This window comes from Bos taurus, chromosome 10, assembly GCF_002263795.3.
Source record: "Bos taurus isolate L1 Dominette 01449 registration number 42190680 breed Hereford chromosome 10, ARS-UCD2.0, whole genome shotgun sequence".
NCBI classification, from domain to species: Eukaryota; Metazoa; Chordata; class Mammalia; order Artiodactyla; family Bovidae; genus Bos; species Bos taurus.
Genome location: NC_037337.1, coordinates 61515630 through 61537462, shown reverse-complemented (window position 1 = coordinate 61537462; position 21833 = coordinate 61515630). Strand labels below are relative to the sequence as shown.

The 21833-nt window shown below is 38.2% G+C and overlaps 1 protein-coding gene across 1 annotated transcript in view; it reads right to left on the bottom strand.

Annotated features, from left to right (window-relative positions):
* Positions 1–7573: 7573 nt before the first annotated feature.
* Positions 7574–21833, bottom strand: part of CEP152 (centrosomal protein 152) — a 102591-nt gene continuing 88331 nt past the window's right edge. Inside the window, exons 24-28 of the mRNA XM_024998058.2 lie at positions 21495–21594; positions 20603–20706; positions 11834–11990; positions 11487–11590; positions 7574–8932 (exon numbers count right to left, since the gene is read on the bottom strand). Coding sequence (XP_024853826.1) covers positions 7890–8932; positions 11487–11590; positions 11834–11990; positions 20603–20706; positions 21495–21594 — 1508 coding nt within the window. The 3' untranslated portion in view covers positions 7574–7889. The remainder of the gene's footprint in view (positions 8933–11486; positions 11591–11833; positions 11991–20602; positions 20707–21494; positions 21595–21833) is intronic.

Below are 21833 nucleotides of genomic sequence, written 5' to 3'. Positions count from 1 at the left end.
AAAGGAGGCAAGAATATACAATGGAGAGAAGACAATCTCTTTAACAAGTGGGGCTGGGAAAATTGGTCAACCACTTGTAAAAGAATGAAACTAGAATACTTTCTAACACCCCTACACAAAAATAAACTCAAAATGGATTAAAGATCTAAATATAAGACCAGAAACTATAAAATTCCTAGAGGAAAACATAGGCAAAACACTCTCTGATATAAATCACAGCAGAATCCTCTATGACCCACCTCCCAGAGTAATGGAAATAAAAGCAAAAATAAACAAATGGGACCTAATTAAACTTAAAAGCTTTTGCACAATGAAGGAAACTATAAGCAAGGTGAAAACACAGCCTTCAGAATGGGAGAAAATAATAGCAAACAAAACAACTGACAAAGAATTAATCTCAAAAATATACAAGCAACTCCTGCAGCTCAATTCCAGAAAAATAAAAGAGCCATCAAAAAACGGGGCAAAGAACTGGACAGACATTTCTCCAAAGAAGACATACAGATGGCTAACAAACACATGAAAAGATGCTCAACATCACTCATTATCAGAGAAATGCAAATCAAAACCACAATGAGGTACCATCTCACACCAGTCAGAATGCCTGCTATCCAAGTCTTAGTTCAGTTCAGTTCAGTCGCTCAGTCGTGTCCGACTCTTTGCCACCCCAGGAATCGCAGCACGCCAGGCCTCCCTGTCCATCACCAACTCCTGGAGTTCACTCAGACTCACGTCCATCGAGTCGGTGATGCCATCCAGCCATCTCATCCTCTGTCGTCCCCTTCTCCTTCTGCCCCCAATCCCTCCCAGCATCAGAGTCTTTTCCAATGAGTCAACTCTTCACATGAGGTGGCCAAAGTACTGGAGTTTCAGCTTTAGCATCATTCCTTCCAAGGAACACCCAGGGCTGATCTCCTTTAGAATGGACTGGTTGGATCTCCTTGCAGTCCAAGGGATTCTCAAGAGTCTTCTCCAACACCACAGTTCAAAAGCATCAGTTCTTCAGCACTCAGCTTTCTTCACAGTCCAACTTTCACATCCATACATGACCACTGGAAAAAGCATAGCCTTGACTAGACGGACCTTTGTTGGCAAAGTCATGTCTCTGCTTTTCTGCTATCGACGTTGGTCATAACTTTTCTTCCAAGGAGTAAAGGTCTTTTAATTTCATGGCTGCAGTCACCATATGCAGTGATTTTGGAGCCCAAAATAATAAAGTCTGACACTGTTTCCACTGTTTCCCCATCTATTTCCCATAAAGTGATGGGACCAGATGCCATGATCTTAGTTTTCTGAATGCTGAGCTTTAAGCCAACTTTTTCACTCTCCTCTTTCTCTTTCATCAAAAGGCTTTAGTTCCTCCTCACTTTCTGCCGTAAGGGTGGTGTCATCTGCATATCTGAGGTTATTGATATTTCTCCCAGCAATCTTGATTCCAGCTTGTGCTTCTTCCAGCCCAGTGTTTTTCATGATGTACTCTGCATATAAGTTAAATAAGCAGGGTAACAATATACAGCCTTGATGTATTCCTTTTCCTATTTGGAACCAATCTGTTGTTCTATGTCCGGTTCTCACTGTTGCTTCCTGACCTGCATATAGGTTTCTCAAGAGGCAGGTCAGGTGGTCTGGTATTCCCATCTCTTTCAGAATTTTCCACAATTTATTGTGACCCACACAGTCAAAGTCTTTGGCATAGTCAATAAAGCAGAAATAGATGTTTTCCTGGAATTCTCTTGCTTTTTTCCATGATCCAGCGGATGTTGGCAATTTGATCTCTGGTTCCTCTGCCATTTCTAAATCCAGCTTGAACAACTGGAAGTTCATGGTTCACATATTGCTGAAGCCTGGCTTGGAGAATTTTGAGCACTACTTTACTAGCGTGTGAGATGAGTACAATTGTGCAGGAGTGTGGGCATTCTTTGGCATTGCCTTACTTTAGGATTGGAATGAAAACTGACCTTTTCCAGTCCTGTGGCCACCACTGAGTTTTCCAAATTTTGCTGGCATATTGAGTTGCAGCACTTTCACAGCATCATCTTTTAGGATTTAAAATAGCTCAACTGGAATTTCATCACCTCCACTAGCTTTGTTCGTAGTGATGCTTCCTAAGGCCCACTTGACTTCACATTCCACAACGTCTGGCTCTAGAACAAATTAGAGATACCAAAGGAACATTTCATGCAAAGATGGGCACAATAAAGGGCAGAAATGGTATGGACCTAACAGAAGTAGATGATAAGAAAAGGTGGCAAAAATACACAGAAGAACTATACCAAAAATATGTTCACAATCCAGATAATCAGATGACCATTATATCTACTACTGTGGGCAAGAATCCCTTAGAAGAAATGAAATAGCCCTCACAGTCAACAAAAGATCCCAAAATGCACTATTTGGGTGCAGTCTCAAAAACGACAGAATGATCTCTGTTCGTTTCCAAGGCAAAGCATTCAGTATCACAATAACCCAAGTCTATGCCCCAACCATGAGCACCCCAACCATGGATGGGGCCATACTCAGTAAATCTTTAATACAGTTTTCTGTTGATGGGTGGGGCTGTGTTCCCTCCCTGTTATTTGATCTGAGGCCAAACTATGGTGGAGGTAATGACTATAATGGTCCCATGAACCTCCTTCAAAAGGTCCCATGAACACAGTGCTACACTCAGTGCACCCAACCCTGCAGCAGGCCACAGCTGACCCACACCTCCGCCAGAGACTCCGGACGCCAGAGACATTCCAATCCTAAAATAAGGCAATGCCAAAGAATGCTCAAACTCCTGCACAACTGTACTCATCTCACACGCTATAAAGTAATGCTCAAAATTCTCCAAGCTAGGCTTCAACAGTACGTGAACCGTGAACTTCCAGTTGTTCAAGCTGGATTTAGAAAAGGCAGAGGAACTAGAGATCAAATTGCCAACATCTGTTGGATTATTGAAAAAGCAAGAGAGTTTCCGAAAAACATCTATTCCTGCTTTATTGACTATTCGAAAGCCTTTGACTGTGTGGATCACAACAAACTGTGGAAAATTCTTAAACAAACTGTGGAAAATTCTTAAGTGATGAGAATACCAGACCATCTGACCTGCCTCCTGAGAAATCTGTATGCAGATCAAGAAGCAACAGTTAGAACCAGACATGAACAACAGACTGGTTCCAAATACGGAAAGGAGTATGTCAAGGCTGTATATTGTCACCCTGCTTATTTTACTTATACGCAGAGTTCATCATGCGAAATGCTGGGCTTGATGAAGCACAAGCTGGAATCAAGATGGCCGGGAGAAATATCAATAACCTCAGATAAGCAGATGATACCACCCTTACGGCAGAAAGTGAAGAGGAACTGAAGAGCCTCTTGATGAAAGTGAAAGAGGAGAGTGAAAAAGCTTGCTTAAAACTCAACATTTAAAAAATGAAGATCATGGCATCCAATCCCATCACTTCATGCAAATAGATGAGGAAACAATGGAAACAATGAGAGACTTTATTTTCTTGGGCTCCAAAATCACTGCAGATGGTGACTCCAGCCATGAAATTAAAAGACCCTTTCTCCTTGGAAGAAAAGCTGTGACAAACTAGACAGCATATTAAAAAGCAGAGATATTACCTTGCTGACAAAGGTCCATCTACTCAAAGCTATGGTTTTTCCAGTAGTCATGTATGGATGTGAGAGTTGGACTATAAAGAAAGCTAAGTACTAAAGAACTGATGCTTTTGAACTGTGGTATTGGAGAAGACTCTGGGGAGTCCCTTGGACTGCAAGGAGACCCAACCAGTCCATCCTAAAGGAAATCAGTCCTGAATATATTCATTGGAAGAACTGGTGCTGAAGCTTTAACTCCAATACCTTGGCCACCTGAAGCGATGAACTGAGTCACTAAAAAAGACCCCAATGCTGGGAAAGATTGAGGGTAGGAGGACAAGGGGATGACAGACGATGAGATGGTTGGATGGCATCACTGACTCAATGAACACTAGTTTGACCACGCTTCGGGGGTTGGAGATAGACTGGGAAGCCTGGCGTGCGGCACTCCATGGGGTCACAAAGGGTCGGACACAAGTGAGTAACTGACCTGAACTGAAACAAGCAACTTAGTAACAAAAAAGGCATAAGATATGGAAAAAACAGACATATATCACAGAAGAGAAACAGAGAATGTGAATAATAGAGAAAGCCAAAAGTAAAATGGCAAATGTAGTAAGTCCAATCATAATTTTATTAAACAGACTAAAAGTCTCCAATCCAAAAGCAAATAGTGACTGTGTAAAAAAGCAAGATCCAACAATGTGCTGTCTTTCAGAGACCCATTTGAAATCAAAAGACATAAATAGGTTAAAAAAGAAAGGACAAAAAAAGATATGGCATGCAGACAATAATCATAAGAGCTGGAATGGCTATAGTAATATCTTAAAAATGAACTCTAAGAAATATTACTAGATAAAAAGAGATTTTATAATGATAAAAGGTCAGTACCTTTTATGTAACAAATATATTAAGATATATATACCTAAAACCAGTTCAGAATACATGAACAACATGATTCACAACTTTTCGGCAAACATATGGTGGCCTTTAAGGCAGTGGAATGACATAATCAAAGGGCCTGGGGCAGGGGTGGGGAAATGCCAGCAGAGAATTCTAAATCCATGAAATGCTATCCTTCTAAAATGAATTTGAAATACAGTACAAAATAAAAACTGGAGAGAGAACTGTTGTTGGCATACTTGTCTCACTGATAGAAGCAAGTATCAGAGAATCAAAAGGAGAAATAGACAAATGAACAATTATAGTTGAAAATGTCCCAATATTAATAACTAACAGAACAAGTAGACCAAAAATCAGCAAGGCTATAGCAGATCTGAACAATACTACCAACCAACTTGACCTAACATATTTTTCAACACTCTATCAAATGAGAGGAGAATACGCATTCTTTTCGGATGCATGTGAAACATTCTCCAGGCTAGGTCATATGCTAGGCCCAAAAGATAAATCTCAAATGTAAGTGATACATTTCTAAATAATACATAGGTCCAAAAAGAAATCACAGGGGCAACTAGAAAATATTTTGAACTAAATGAAAACAAAAACACAACGTGTCAAAATTTATAAGTATGCCTTATACAGTGCTTAGACGGAAATTCAGAAGTTTAAGTACCTATATTAGACAAGAAATGTTTCATTTTGCCTAAGTTGTCCAATTTGTTCATGTAAAGTTGCTTGTCATATTCTCTTATAATTATTCTAATTTCTGAAGGGTTGGTAATTAATGTCCCTTATTTCACCCAAGACTAAGGAAGAAATAGAAAATCTAAAGCTCTATAATAATAAAAAGAGAATCATTAGTTAAAAATCTGCCCACCTTTCCTATCACATACACAAAAAGCCCAAGCTAGATGGCTTTATCCAGTAAATTCTATCCAACAATGAATAAATTATAGCAATTCTACACAAATTTTCATAAAATAGAGGCAGGGGAACTTTTCAACTCATTCTACAGGACCAGTATTACATTATCATCAAAGCAAGACAGGTATGATAATAAAACTAGAGATCAGTATCCCCTGTGAGCATGCACATGAAAGTCTCTAACGTGATGCTAACAAATGAAATGCAGAAACATATAAAAAGATTAAAATCATGATGAAGTGAGATCTATGTGACAATGACATTTATGGGGCTCCTCTCTTCTCTTTGTTCTGACATCACACTTCAGACAGATTTAAACTGTGGTAGTTTGGCTGTGTGGTCCCTTCACGTATACACTGACCAATGTATACCTTTCTTGGTGGTTATGTGTAAGGTGTATGAAATAAAGTAATCTAATCCTCTTGAAATTATGGATACCAAAAAGAGATTAAGGATACCACAAAAGGAGCAAGAAGATTTCCACTTTTAGCCTTGATGCTAAGGGTTAAAATAGGATTTAAAATAAACACACAAAGATGAAAAAATTAGGAAAGCAATGGGTTTGATTCTCAGTTTGGTAATATCCAGGACTCAAAATAATCAAGAACCAACCAGATCCATGTGGAAAATAAATTTAGTGGAGAAGGCAATGGCACCCCACTCCAGTACTCTTGCCTGGAAAATCTCATGGACGGAGGAGCATGGTACGCTGCAGTCCATGGGGTCGCTAAGAGTCGGACACAACTGAACGACTTCACTTTCACTTTTCACTTTCAGGCATTGGAGAAGGAAATGGCAACCCACTCCAGTGTTCTTGCCTGGAGAATCCCAGGGATGGGGGAGCCTGGTGGGCTGCCGTGTATGAGGTCATACAGGGTCGGGCACGACTGAAGCAACTTAGCAGCAGCAGCAGTTTTCCTAGAGTGAGAAATGACACCCTAATCATTGGAGAAAAGGCACTGTATCTTCAGAAAGACAAATAAGATTTTGAAGAGATGGCAGTGTGTTCCTTTCTCCAGCTTCATGTCAACTCAAGCACTGAAATCAGTGCTAATATTTAGGTTTATCGATATCTGGTCACCAGTTCACAGAACTTTCCAGCTCCTAAAAGGTTCACTTCTAGGTTCCTGCATTTAGAGATGGTTATCAGAAGAAGGATAATGCACCTTGCCACCCATCCAGCCATCATAAAAGTTAGCCTGGTGGACAAATCAGTTTGTTAGCGTCCATCGCTCAGTCATGTCTGTTTCTGCAACCCCAAGGACTGTAGCCCCCCAGGCTCCTCTGTCCATGGGATTTCCCAGGTAAGAGTATTGGAGTGGGCTGCCATTTCCTCCTCCAGGGAATCTTCCCAAACCATGGATCGATGGGCAGGCAAATTCTTTACCACTGAGCCACCTGGGAAGCCAAATATATGGGATAAACCCACAAATACAGTCCATAATACATTTGGGGTGACAGATGAGAGAAAGCTATGGCATTTTCAGGACGTACCTAATACTTAATACCCTAATACTTTAATACCCATACTAAGGTATGGGTATTAAAGGCAAACACCTTAGGGCAAACACCTAATACTTTAATACCCATCTCTAGAAATTCAAAAAAGAGGCAACCATATTTAAGTGGTCATTCATTTCTGCGTGGTTTAGAATGTAACCGTCAACCACAGCATTAATAAGTTAGCCAATTCTGCACTATAAATGAACATAAAAATCTAAGAGTTTAAATTTTGGGGCTGTATGACAAAGATTATTTCCATTTTTAAAAAGTAATGCTTCAGATGAAGGAAGGACTGTGAAACCATAAGAGAGACAAAGTCTCTGCATGTCACAGGAGATCTGAAATAACACAAACGCCAACTAAAAAAAATTCAAGCTAATTTTGAAATAATGAAGTGAGGATACAGGTACATAGTCTGTGGCAATGCTTGCAATACTTCATTTCCAGTAACTGAAAGCAGGATCAAAAGTTTGAGCAGATATTTCCAGGTAAACTATGTGCAGAGCAAATATATAGACTCATTAAACATAGCTAACTTCAAAAATTAAATCTGGCTGATCATACATAACAAATCAAAATTGATACATTTTTCTGGGTGAATTTCAAATATGCCAACATAACATTTCTACATTGTGAATTAAAAAACAATTCATAACAATTCTACAGACCATATGCAAGTTTATTTAAATAATTTAAAACTGCACAGAGAGCTAATTTATAAGTATAAAAATAGATGGTTTAGCAACCAAATACAAGCACCACACAGAAGCAGATTACACACACACCACCAAAGTCTTTGGAAGATGAAGGCAACATTAATATCTCAAGTAGTTTTATGAGAATACTTTACTTATATGATAGATGTTACTAAAACATCTCAAAATATGCAGGACCCACAAATATTTCAGTTTCAAGTCTTCCCTTCAGTTTTGTTGTCAATATATTAATGACTCTTCTTAAATACTCTACAACAATTAGTCTAGATTGACAAATGGGCTATCGAAGCCACTATCTTGCTGGCTAGACAGAGGAGCGATTAATTTTCTTGAAGGCAGCGGACACATGGCAGGTGGAAGTGTACTGCTCAGTGTTTTGAATTCTGACTTTAACATATCAGCTTTATGATGAGGTGGGTGTCCAGGAGTTATGCTGCTCTTCCCTGGCTGGGAATACGTGGTTTCTTCTGACAGGTCTGGAGCATGGCCACTCTGACATTTCATAGGCTGACGGATCATGTTGTTTTTCTCTGAGTCTGAAAGACAGCTGGCTGCTGAAAACTGTTTGAAATTCACAGATTCCAGGAGCGAATCCAGGGTGTCTTGCGGCCCACCATGCAAAAACGACACTTCATGACTGCTGTAGGATAGAGTGACAGTGTTGGAATGCCAGCCTGAAGAGTCACTCAGGTCCCCTACATCCTTTACTGGAACTTCCTTAACACCCAAACTCGGATTTTTCTCAGATGCAGCGTTTTCACTTTCCATTAGTGGATTACATTTATATACTTTTAAACCAAGTCTTTCATTAGGACTTGGAAAAGTAATGTCTGTGGATTCAGACTCAGAAAGCTCAGGGGTATATCGAGATGAAGGCTTATTGCCAAAGGTTCCACGGAAGGGGTGTGTGTGTGAGTGCTGGAGTGGTTCAGAGCCAGGATCACCAAGAAGGTCTGTCTTCTTGTGCAAACCAAAGCTTCTTTCATCTTCGCAAGGCACAAACTCAGGAGAAACACTCCTTGGCAAAGTGTCTACACGTTTGCGACTGTTATCCCTGAACTGAAAGTCCAGATGCGACTCTCTGGAACACTCGGGCTTTCTGTCCCCACGCTCTGCATCCTCTAATCGCCTTTGTAGGTTACAGGCAGCCCTCCTCTTAGGAACTTGGTCGCACATACTTCTGGGGATCGTTTTTAGATTGTTTGATTTGCTTTCTGTGTGACATGGTATATTCTGATTCACATCATTTCTTTTTGATTGTTCAACTCCAGTGAGCCTCTCTGAAGTCAGAGGCAATACTCCTATGTACAAGGGAACACAAAATTAGGGGAAAACAGAATTAGCAGAAAATTAACACTGAAAGAGAAGGGAAGAAAATACATGTTTTTATATATTTCCAAGCAACGCATATATATTTTAATCATTCTCAAAGAAAAGACATCAATACTGGACATTTAAAATCTTCTCATATATATATATATATATATGATAAAGCTGAGTGATTTTGCTATTGAAATCTATTATAATTATCCAGCTGATTGCAACTGCTGGGAACATTAGATCGAATCCAGAAAACTTCTCATGTTATATGCCATTTCTCCTTTATAGCCAAGCTTCACATCACCATTCCAAAATTTACACAAATAATCTTTGTGCTTCTATTTGAAGAATGTTTACCAACATTCAACTCAGGAATTCCTGAACAATCTTTGCTTTTCGCTTTCCAGAAGTTCAGCTGAGCTTTGGGAAAGCTTCTCATTTGTAGCTTCTTGGGAAGCTGTACCTTTTATCATTATGAACTTTTACTTTGGTCAGTTTAATGCTAACTCTCATTTACCTAATACTGTTTTTAACGCTATAGTTTACCTAATATCAATCTACATTGCTTGGTATATCACTCTCTAGCCCTGTATTTTGAATTGTTGATGATTGTCTTATCTGAAATAACATATGTCTAGAATTTTTAAAAAGTTTGAAAATTATGTTCTTTTATTACTGAGTTTAAGCAATTCATGTTTAGTATGACTGCTGTTTCAATCTACTATTATTTTCCATTTACCTATGCTTTCCAGATGTATTTTTCCTTTATAGATTATTAGATTGAAAAAGTTTTCTTCCAAGTTTTACCCTTACTACTTTGAAAGTTACATATTCTAATTCTCTATTAGTTAGCCTTAATTATTTTTCTTTTTAAATTTATTTTTGGCTCTGCTGGGTCTTCGGTGCTATGTGCAAGCTTTCTGTAGCGGCAGTGAGCGGGGGCTACACTCCAGTTGGGGTGTGAGGACTTCTCACTGAAGTAGCTTCTCTTATTGCAGAGCACAGGCTTAGGGCACACAAGCTTCAGCAGTTGTGACACACAGACTCTAGAGTGCATGGGCGTCATAGTCGTGGCACAGGGCTCAGTAGTTGCAGCTCACAGGCTCAAGAGTATGTGCTCAGCAGTTGTGGTGCATAGGCTTAGTCTCCCCATGTGTTAGCCTTAAATTTTTATACACATACTTAAACTTGTATCTTTCCAGCAAGCTCCAGAGTTATAAGTATCTGTATCTTCTTGAAAATAATATAAATTTTAGCATATTGTTAGTTTCCTCTACAATATCCTCTTACATATCTCTGAGGATACCGTATTTTTCTAACATTCTCACATCCTGTAGTTTGTTCTATTAATTCTATTTCTGTAGGTGTAGTACTCTTGTCTGGAAAATCCTATGGACGGAGGAGCCTGCTAGGCTGCAGTTCATGGGGTCTCTAAGAGTCGGACACAACTGAGCGACTTCACTTTCAATAGAGAATTAGAATATATAACTTTCAAAGTAGTAAGGGTAAAACTTGGAAGAAAATGAGCGACTTCACTTTCACTTTTATCTATTGGAGAAGGAAATGGCAACCCACTCCAGTGTTCTTGCCTGGCGAATCCCAGGGACGGTGGAGCCTGGTGGGCTGCCATCTATGGGGTCACATAGAGTCAGACACGACTGAAGCGACTTAGCACCAGCAGCAGCAAGCTCTGTTTTGAGGATTGCTTTTTTTTTTTTTTTGCTATGTCTTAAGTTTGGTTTCTTTTTTCATGGTGCTGCTTTCTATAAATATATATTAATTCTCAGTTGAATGCATACCTTTTAGATGTCTTGAGCACAGTATCTGCCAGTTGTTTAAAGGAGTTGGAAGTGGAGTGGAAAGGAATGAGCAGCAGAGCAGAAAGACCTAATTGCTGATACTCTGGGCACGTGAGCTCTCAGTTTCTCCTTGGTGTGTGCGGCCACCTAGAGTACTGCCCTGTTTCCAGACTCTGTTTCTGTTGCTCTCACCCAGCTTAGTACCAGGGTTCAAAAAGGGAAGTAAGCAGAAATAAACAGGGTGCCCCCACCTGGTTTTGGTTGCTCTGGAATACCAATACCCCATTGGTATCCCCTAGGCTTACTACTTCTGGAATATACCACTACCGTCCTGTGTAGAACAGTTTCCATATTGTTCCCACTTGTAACTGTCGTCTTCTGGGAGCTCTGAACTGAGGTTTCCATCTTCAATCTTAAAATGCCTGTCTTCTTTCAGGGATTTCTCACAGTCTCTAATTTAGCAATTATAACTTTTAAAAGCTCAGTTATATTTTCTTCTTTCTCTCCTTCTATATTGTCACTTAAAATCCTTTCTATCCTTCCTAGGAATAGAAGCAGCAAAATGAAGCTGACGGGCAAGCTCAGTCTGCCTACTACACTGTTTTTCCAGTTTAAGTTAAATATGCATATAATTTGCTAAATTAGCTCTCACTCCTTACATTCCCCACTCTCCTAAAAACATTAAATAACTAAAAGAGAGAGAGAAAAATCTTTCAAGTAACTCATTTTCACATACCTGACTGTGTAGTTTTGCTCTGGGATCTATCAGAAATAGGTGTTTCCAGCAATTTTGCCATCATAGCAAGCTTGCTAGCAGCACTGATGATCTTCTTCTCAGCCCTGTGGGGAATTCCAGAATATAAAATTAATAGAGTTTACAGGAAGAAAATGAGTTTCCTTAGCCCCAGGATTTCTGTTTTCCTATATGCTCTGCCACCATTAAGAGTAGCACAGGCATTAAGCCTCTCTTAACCCTCTACTCATCATGTAGATACAGTTAATTCTGTGGCTAAGGAAAATGCTTACAAAATAACAAAATGCTGTCCTGGTACTCTCAGGACACACTGTTTAGACAGAACTTACCCTTCCTCCTTCCCATCATCCTGCAAAATCTGCTGGAGGCAAATCAAATAATATTTGCGCATCTTTCGGGCGGTTTCTTGACGTTCTCGCAACACCTCTGCTTTTACCACTTCAGCAGCTCTTTCCTTACTCTCCTGAATATAACGAAGCATATCACCTGGGGGCGGGGGGAATCCCCACAAAATGCATGTTTATTGGCAGTTTTTTCAAAATAAGAGAGGCAGACTTCAGACCAATTTTCTGGGAGATGAAGTGAGTGGAGACATAGCTTAAATGTTATAGCTTTCCACCATCATTAAAATGGAATATTTCGGTCACCATTTTGGTAGACTAAAAGGAGAAGTCATCTAAAAGTCCAGTTAGAAAGATGACAGAACACAAATATGGTCAGAGAAACATAGCATATCCCCAACAGAAACTGTCATATTTTTAAACACTGAGACAAGAAATTATCATTAATATGAGGCACAGAAAGTTATGCATTTCAATTACATGTCAAGTTAAGACAAGAGGAAAAAGAAATATACTGAAAGGGTGAGGCAGCAAGGAAGAGAAAAGTAGACACAGAGAGAAAGGAGGCAATATAAGCTGGAGAGATTCATCGCCTTCTGTTTACTTGTGCTCTGAAAACCCATGTTTCATTATTTCTTCAATTCTTCCCACAAACCTTATGAATATCCAACTAAATATAATACTATAATCCATGAGAGGTATACAAAATACTATTGCAGGGAGAGATTTGAGACTCACGATGCCTCCTGAAATTTACACTTAAAAATAGTTCACAGCTTTCAAGTCTTCCTTTTATCTTTAACTCAGTGTGCTTTGTTTGGGACTATCACATTGAAGAATTGATGCTTTTAAACTGTGGTATTAGAGAAGACTCTTGAGAGTCCCTTGGACAACAAGGAGACCCAACCAGTCCATCCTAAAGGAAATCAGTCCTGAATATCACTGGAAGGACTGATGCTGAAGCTCCAATATACTTTGGCCACCTGATGCAAAGAACTGACTCATTAGAAAAGACCCTGATGCTGGGAAAGACTGAAGGCGGGAAGAGAAGGGGATGACAAAGGATGAGATGGTTGGATGGCATCATCAATTCAATGGACATGAGTCTGAGTAAATTCCAGGAGTTGGTGATGGACAGGGAAGCCTGGCGTGCTGTAGTCCATGGAGTTGCAAAGAGTCAGACACGACTGAGCAACTGAACTGAAATAAACTAAACTGAACCACTACTTAAGATTAACATTTGTCCTAAATCCAGGGCTATATCCTACTGGTTGAATATCACCATCCCCATTATATTAAGGAGTCTAATTCATAAAGGAATCTCATTCATTATCAGTAAGCTCTTCCCGGAAATTACACATTCTATGCAAAAATGCTAAGCGGAAGACTATTTTTCATTATTTCAAGTGGGGAAAATTTTAATGGAGTACATGTCAATGCAAAATATCCAACCAATTTCTCAAATGTAATACACATAAATACACAACAAGTTCTCACATTAGGATGAAAAAGAATGCTTAAAATTTCACTTTTCAATTAATATAATTATTAGCAAAAGTCAATTTCTTTCTAGTAACATGGACTCTGTTAGACCAGCAACAACAAAGAAGCATATTCTCTATACTAAGTGGCATTTTCAAAGCATCTACAGCATGATTCTGATGGTCTATCAATTATATTTGAAACTTGAGACCTCTCCCACTCATTTTGTCTAAAACAAATGCAAGCTTTAGGAGGCGAATATACATATCTCATACATAAACACTGGTATTGTTCTGAGACATATATACTAACTATGTGATATTACAGTTAAAAACTGGGAGGTTTTTTACTAGGAAAACAAACCACATAAATGTTCTGCAGGTTATATTACATCACCTAGTACCACAAAGGTCTTGATAAACAAATTTACATTAATGACATAATCCATTATGAAAATAATGAGAAACCACAGAATAATCCCTAATAACATTAATTAGGAAAGCTTATGGAAGAAAATAATAATAACTCGTTTAAAACTCATATGGCATTTTTTGGGGGACTAGAGATTTAAATTGTAAGATTATGAAATTTTTAGTTTAATGGCATTGAAACATGTAAAATACCATGTATGAAACGAGATGCCAGTCCAGGTTCAATGCACGATACTGGATGCTTGGGGCTAGTGCACTGGGACGACCCAGAGGGATGGTATGGGGAGGGAGGAGGGAGGAGGGTTCAGGAGGGGGAGCACATGTATACCTGTGATGGATTCATTTTGATGTTTGGCAAAACTAATACAATTATGTAAAGTTTAAAAATAAAATAAAATTTAAAAAAAAAAATTAGTGTCCAAGAAGAAAAATGCTGAAAGCAGTTGGGGATGGTGATACAGGAAATCCTGAATTCACCTCCTCCCATGGACACACCACATCTATAGCCACATATGGAACAACTGTCTCTGAAAATGACCTGAGAACTAGCAGAAGAGTCACCCACAGCAAAGCCAACATATCAAGGTGAGTAGCAGAGGCAGACACACAGTCTTATCAAAACCTTCACTTTGGACACGGCATCTCACAATTAGGAATAATAGCACAAAAACAAAGCTTCTCCCTGAGGTGCAAGGGGTTTGAACCCACATCAGATACCCCAACTCTTGGGACCTGAACCAGAGAGTTGAGCCTCCAAAACATCTGGTTTTGGAAACCAAAAAGGTTTACATCCAAGGGACACAAAGTGCTGTAGGAAACTGAGATTCCATTCTTATAGGACCCATGCAGAGACTCGCTCAAATTGGGAACCCAGTGCAAAAACAGCAGCATGATACATGCCTAGACCTTATGTGAAGGAGATACACTTGATGATCTTAAAGCATCCGTGAGAAGGGCAGAATCTGTTAGAACTCTCCTAGGATCAGAGGTGCTAGCAGGGGCCATTTTCACACTCGACTTCTACCTTACAAGTCTGGCCCTTCCAGGCACATTTTTGCACTCTTCCTCCGCCGTCCTACAGCCATTTGTCCCACCTCTGCTTCCCTGGTTGTCCTGACACACACAACCCAGCAGGTGTGCACAGTCCACACAGGGGACATCCCTTGAACACCTGGCATTGGTGACTAGAAGGCTTGTGTTTCTGGGCCCCACAGGAATGAAACAGCCGGAGAGACCATCCTTGGCAGTCTACAACCCCCAGGACACAGCAGCCTAAACACACCCTAGTCTTCCTGTGACCACCCCTTCAAGCTGGGAGAGGTAGCTCTCCTATTTCACATAATACATAGAATTAAACACACAGAGAGTTAAGCGAAATGAAGAAACAGAAATATGTTCCAAATAAAAGAACCAGATAAACTCCAGAAAAAAACTTTAATGAAATGGAGGTCAGTAACTTACCTGATAAAGAGTTCAAACTAATGGTCATAAAGATGTTCATCAGTAAGAATGGATGAACACAGAGAGAACTTAAACATAAAATAAGCAAGAAATACAAGAAATGTTAAAGAGACTCATTTCAGATGTACGGATATACAAAGGTTAAAGTGAAGGGATGGATCAACACTTCATGCAAATAGAAAGTAAAAGAAAGCTGAAGTACAGCTACACTTATATCAAAGAAAATAAACGTTAAAACAAAGACTAATAAAAGACAAAGATGGACACTAAAAAATGATAAAGGGATCAACCCAATAAGAAGATATAAATAACATTTGTTAAAATTTATTCACCCAACACAGGAGCACCAAGACATATAAAACAGTATGATCAGACCTACAAGGAGAAATCAATAGTGATAAAACAATAATAGGGGGATTTAATATCCCACTTACATCAATGAGTAGCTCATCTAGACAGAAAATAAATAGACAAACACTGGCGTTAAACAATATAGTAGCCTAGGTGAACTTAAAAAGATATGTAGAGAACATTTTACTCTAAAACAGGAGAATACACATTTTTTAGGTGCACATAGAACATTCTCCAGTATATAGCACAAGTTAGGCCACCAGTCTCAATGTACTTTTAAACAACTGAAACCATATCAAGTATCTTTTCCAATCACAATGGCATGAAATTAAAAAATAAAAAAAGAAACTGGAAAAAGCACAAATATGTGGAGATTAAACATCATGTTACTAAATAATCAAAGAATTAAAGGAATAAAAACATAAACCTAAAGATAAATGAAAAAAGCAATAAAACATACCAAAATATACTAGATATAGCAAAAGCAGTTTTAAAAGAGAAGTTCATAGCAATACAGGCCTACCTTGGGAAACAATGTTAAACAATCTAACTTTACACCTAAAGGAACTAGAAAAAGAAGAAAAAAGAAGGGACAAAGTTAGTAGAAGGAAGAAAATACTAAAAATGAGAATAAAAATAGAGATATAAAAAAATAGAAAAATTCCATGACAAAATTGGGCAGAAGACCTAAATAAACATTTCTCCAAAGAAGACGTACAGATGGCCAACAGGCACATGCAAAGATGTCCAACATCTCTAATTATGAGAGAAGTGTGAATCAAAACGACAATGAGGTATCACCTCACACCAGTGAGAAAGGCCATCATCAAAAAGTTTACAAATAAAAAAGCTGGAGATGGTGTGGAAAAAGGAAACTCTCCTACATTGTTGGTGGGAATGTAATTGGCACCCACTATGAAAAACATAATGGAAGTTCCTCAAAAAGCTAAAATTAGAGTCACCATCCAATCTAGCAGTACCACATCTGGGTATATATCTAGTAAAAACTCTAATTCAAAAAGATACACGCATCCCCAATGTTCATAGCAGCATTATTTACAATAGCCAAGATACAGAAGCAAACTAAATGTCCATTGATGGATGAATGGAAAAAGAAGATGTGGTATACATATATACATACACAATGGAATACTACTCAGCCATAGAAAACAATGAAACAATGCCATTTGCAGCAATATGGATGAACCTAGAGATCATCATTCTAAGTGAAGAAAGAGAAAGACAAATACCATATGATATCACTTATATGTGGAATCTAAAATATGATACAAATGAACTTATTTGCAAATCAGAAAAGGGAATCCCCTGGCAGTCCAGTGGTTAGGACTCCATACTTCCTCTTCAGGGGACATAGATTGGATCCCTGGTCACTGAACTAAGATCCTATAATCCACATGGTACCACCAAAAAAAACTACCCAGAAATAGATTCACAGACATAGATAACAAATTTATGGCTACCAAAGGGGAAAGGAGGTGGGGTAGGGATAAATTAGGAGTTTGTGATTAGCAGATACAGACTAATATAAAAAAAAGAGATAAATAACAAAGTCCCACTGTATATCAGAGGGAACTATATTCAATATCCTATAGTAAACCATAATGGAAAATAATATACATATTATGTATAACATATATTATATATACACATATAGATGAGTCCCTTTGCTGTACACCAGAAGCCAACACAATGTTGTAAATCAACTATACTTCAGTAAAAAAAAAAGTTTAATGAAAGAAGAGAGAGAAAAAAAAAGATTTACTTAAAAGAAAAACAACAACAACAAAAATGAGAAAAGATCAATAAAACTAATACCTGAGTCTTTGACAAAAGAAAACTGACAAACCTTTAGCTAGACTCATAAGAAAACCCAGGACCAGATGGCTTCACTATTAAAGTCTACCAACCATTCATAGAAGATATAATATCTACCCTTCTCAAATTCTTGTTAAAAAACCAGAGAAGGGGATATTCCCAAACACATTTCATTAAGCCAGCATTACCCTGGTGCCAAACTAAACAAGAACACCACCAAAAAAAAAAAAAAAGTTAGAGGCCAATATCACTGATGAACACAGACACAAAAATCTTCAAAATACTAACAAATCAAATTGAGCAATACATTAAAAGGAGCATACACCACGATCAGGTGGGATTTATCCCAGGGATGCAAGGACTGTTCAACATTCACAAGTCAATCAGTGCAATATACCACACATTAACAAAACGAGAGATAAAAACAGTGTGGTTTTGGCATAATAACAGAGAGATTAATGGGACAAAATATAGAGCCCAGAAATAAACCCACCCACACGTGGTTGATTAATTTACAACAAAGGAGGCAAGAATATATGATGGGGAAAGGACAATCTCTTCAAAAAATGGTACTGGGAAAACCAGACAACCACATGCAAAAGAATCAGAGTGTGCCACTTTCTTATAACATATACAAAATCAACTCAAAATGGATTAGGGGCTTGACTGTAAGACCAGAAAACCATAAAACTCCTAGAAGAATATATTGGCAGTAGACTCATTGACACTGGTCTCAGTGATTTTTTTTTTTTTTTTTGGGACCCAACTCCAAAAGCAGTGGCAACATAAGTAAAAATACGTAAGTGAAAGTGAAGTCGCTCAGTCGTGTCCAACTCTTTGGGACCCCGTGGACTGTAGCCCACCAGGCTCCTCTGTCCATGGGATTCTCCAGGCAAGAATACTGGAGTGGGTTGCCATTTCCTTCTCCAGGGGATCTTCCCAACCCAGGGATTGAACCCAGGTCTCCCACATTGTAGGCAGATGCTTTAACCTCTGAGCCACCAGGGAAGCCTAATAAATAAGTGAGACTACATCAAACTACAATGCTTCTGCACAGCAAAGGAAACCATCAAAAAGATAAAAAGGCAACCTATTAAATAAAGGAAAGAAGATATTTGCAAATTATATATCTAATAAGGGATTAATTTCCAAAATATATATAAAGAACTCACACAACTCAGTATCAACAAGAAACAAACAACCTGATTAAAAAATGGGCAGAAGAATAGATAGGTTTCCAAAGAAAACAGAGATGACCAATAAGTACATGCTCAACATCACTAATCATCATGGAAATGCAAGTCAAAATCACAATGAGGTTATCACCTCACAGCTGTTAGAATGGCTATTATTAAAAGACCAAGATGTGTTAGTGAGCATGTGGAGGAAAAGAGAAACCCTATGAATTGGTGATGGGAATGTAGACTGGCATAGCCACTATGGAGGTTCCTCAAACATACTCAAACAGCATGGAGGTTCCTCAAAAAATGAAAAATAGTACTACTATATAATCCAGCAATTTCACTTCTGGATATTTATCAAAAGAAAGTAAAAACACTAATTCAGAAAGATCTATGTGTGCCAATGTTCACTGCAGCATTATGCACAATAGCCAAGCTATCCAAACAACTTAAGCATCCATCAGTGGATGAATGGATAAAGAAGATGTGGTAGATACATACAATGATACTACTCAGCCATAAAAAACAACAAAGTCTTGCCATTTGTGACAACCTGGGCAGATCTTGAGGGCATTATGCTAAGTGAACTGTCAGAGAAAGACAAATACTGTATGATTTCATTTATATGTGGAATCTTAAAAAACAAAGCAAATGAACAGAGAACAGACTAGTGGTTGCCAGAGGGGAGAGGGTTGAACAGTAGACAAAATGGGGAAGAGGGTCGGTAAGTTCAAAGTCATGAGGATGAGGAAGTACAGCACAGGCGACTATAATGAAGACTACCTTACAGCAGTCCCCCTCTTATCCCTGGGGAATACATCCCAAGACCCTTAATGGATGCTTGAAACCACGTACTGAACCCTATATATACTACATTTTTTCTGATGCATACATCGCCTTAACATTTAATTTATAAATTAGGCACAGTAAGAGATTAACAACAGTAATTAGTAAGACAGCAATTTTAACAATTTAATAAAATTATGTGAATATGATCTCTCTCTAAATATCTTATTGTGCATATTTAATGTCTTTTTCATTTTAACTAAGCACTTATCATCCACCGTATCTGTAACTTTTGCAGTTTGAGGTGTGACAGCAAGACTATCATGAATTGTTTTCTTTCTTCACAATTTCATGGGTAGAAGATCTGTCCTTACGGTAGATCTCAGCAACCTCACCACATGATTTTTTCTTTCCTTATTAAGTCGAGAACTTTACCTTTTTACTTAAAGGAAGCGCTTTCCAGCTTCTCTTTGGCATATATGAATTGCTAACATCCCTACTCTTGCACTTTGCGGCCTTTATTCGGTAAAAGAAGGGTTATGAACACAACCACTGCGATATAGTGATAGTGGGTCCAATAACCGAGGTGGTACTAAGTGACCAACAGGCGAATATGCTGGACAAAGGGGCGACTCGCTTCCAGAGGCAGACACAGCACGATGGCTGGGATTTCATCATGCTACTCAAAATGGCCTGCAATTTAAAACTTACTATTTATGCAGTTTTCCACTTCATGTTTTTGGACTACAGTAGACCCCAGGTAACTGAAACCATGAAAGTAAAATCACAGATAAGAGGGGACTATTGTATATTTTGTAACTTTGTATGGTGATGGGGAAACTAGACTTTGTGGTGATCACTTCACAGCATAAACAAACACCGAATCAATTATGTTATAGGCCTGAAACTAATATAGTGATATATGTCAGTTATACTTTAAAATATATATACACACATACATTTTAGTCCCCAAAAAACCCCAGGATAATTAACAGTATAAAAATATCTCTATCCTTGTGCCACTTCTCAAATTTTAGTGGCAAACTCCAAATTTACTTGGGTAAAATCACCTATGACGGCATAATTTAGAAAAGCTATCAATGATATCTTCTAAAAACAGGTAATATCTCAGATTAAGGTAGTTCAGAAAATTCCCCCAAATTACTACGATTAGTTACAAAAAAGACCCAAACCACCTTAAAACCTTAGGGATCTCTTTAGAGACTTACGCTTAATCTTTTTTACAGCTTTAATGTATTGCCCACGAAGTTCTTCCAAGGCCACCTCATTGCATGGCAAGCAGGCATTTTCAATAGCTCCTTCTGACAGTGACCTAAAAAAATACAGAGATTAAGTGAAAAATGTAATTTGAAAATATGTATATATAATTTTTAAAATATATATAAATATATATTCTAATAAAACAAGCTAAGGTGTGCTAAAAAATTCACATCTGAGGATCTCGACTATAATTATTTAGGAGAAAAAGGCAAACTTAAGTGTTATGGTTACTTATACCACAATAAACCCACATGATGAAAACCTATGCAGTTACTAAAGAGCACATTATAAAAGTATATCTAATGACATGGGGGAAGAGTTTATCTTACAATACTAATAAAAGGTCACAAAGTAGCTTATACAATAATCTCAATTTTTAAAATGTGCACATGTTGTGTTTGTATAAAAGTGAAAGTGAAAGTCACTCAGTCATGTCTCTTTGTGACCCCTTGGATATACAGTCCATGGAATTCTCCAGGCCAGAATACTGGAGTGGGTAGCCGTTCCCTTCTCCAAGAGATCTCCCCAACCAGGGATCAAAGCCAGGTCTCCTATATTGTAGGCAGATTCTTTATCAGCTGAGCCTCCAGAGAAGCCCAAGAATACTGGAGTGGGTAACCTCTCCCTTCTCCAGCAGATCTTCCCAACTCAAAGACTTTAAATAAAGAGTATCTTCTGGGAATACGATCTTAAAAGATCCTTTTTTTTTTCATATTTTTTGCTATGCAACAATAACAGTAATTGATATTCTTGGTATGATAATATTGATAGGACTATTATTTTTTTTTAAAGTAAAGATACTCAGAAATAAACAGTTTCTTTGAAATAGTAAAAGTCTACCTTGGTGGTAGTGTTTTACAAAGAGTTCTCAGTTCTTCTAATTTATTCTTCATGTCATTGTTTTCTTCTATTAATTCTTCAACGACTTTAGTATTCTCTTCTAAAAAAGAAAGTTTATAGTATATTGATCAATCTCTTTTTCTCTGTCTTTCCCTTAAATTACCAGCACAAATGTTCATAGAAGAGACTGCCAAATTTCCAGGTGTTCCCTGGTATCATTTGTTCCCTGATAAACCCAAATCTGACCACCCACTGTTCTATATTCTCAGCACTTTAAATCTGTATTCCATTTTCAACTTATTCTGGGTTATAGACTGTCCTGGAATAAATCTCCAATTG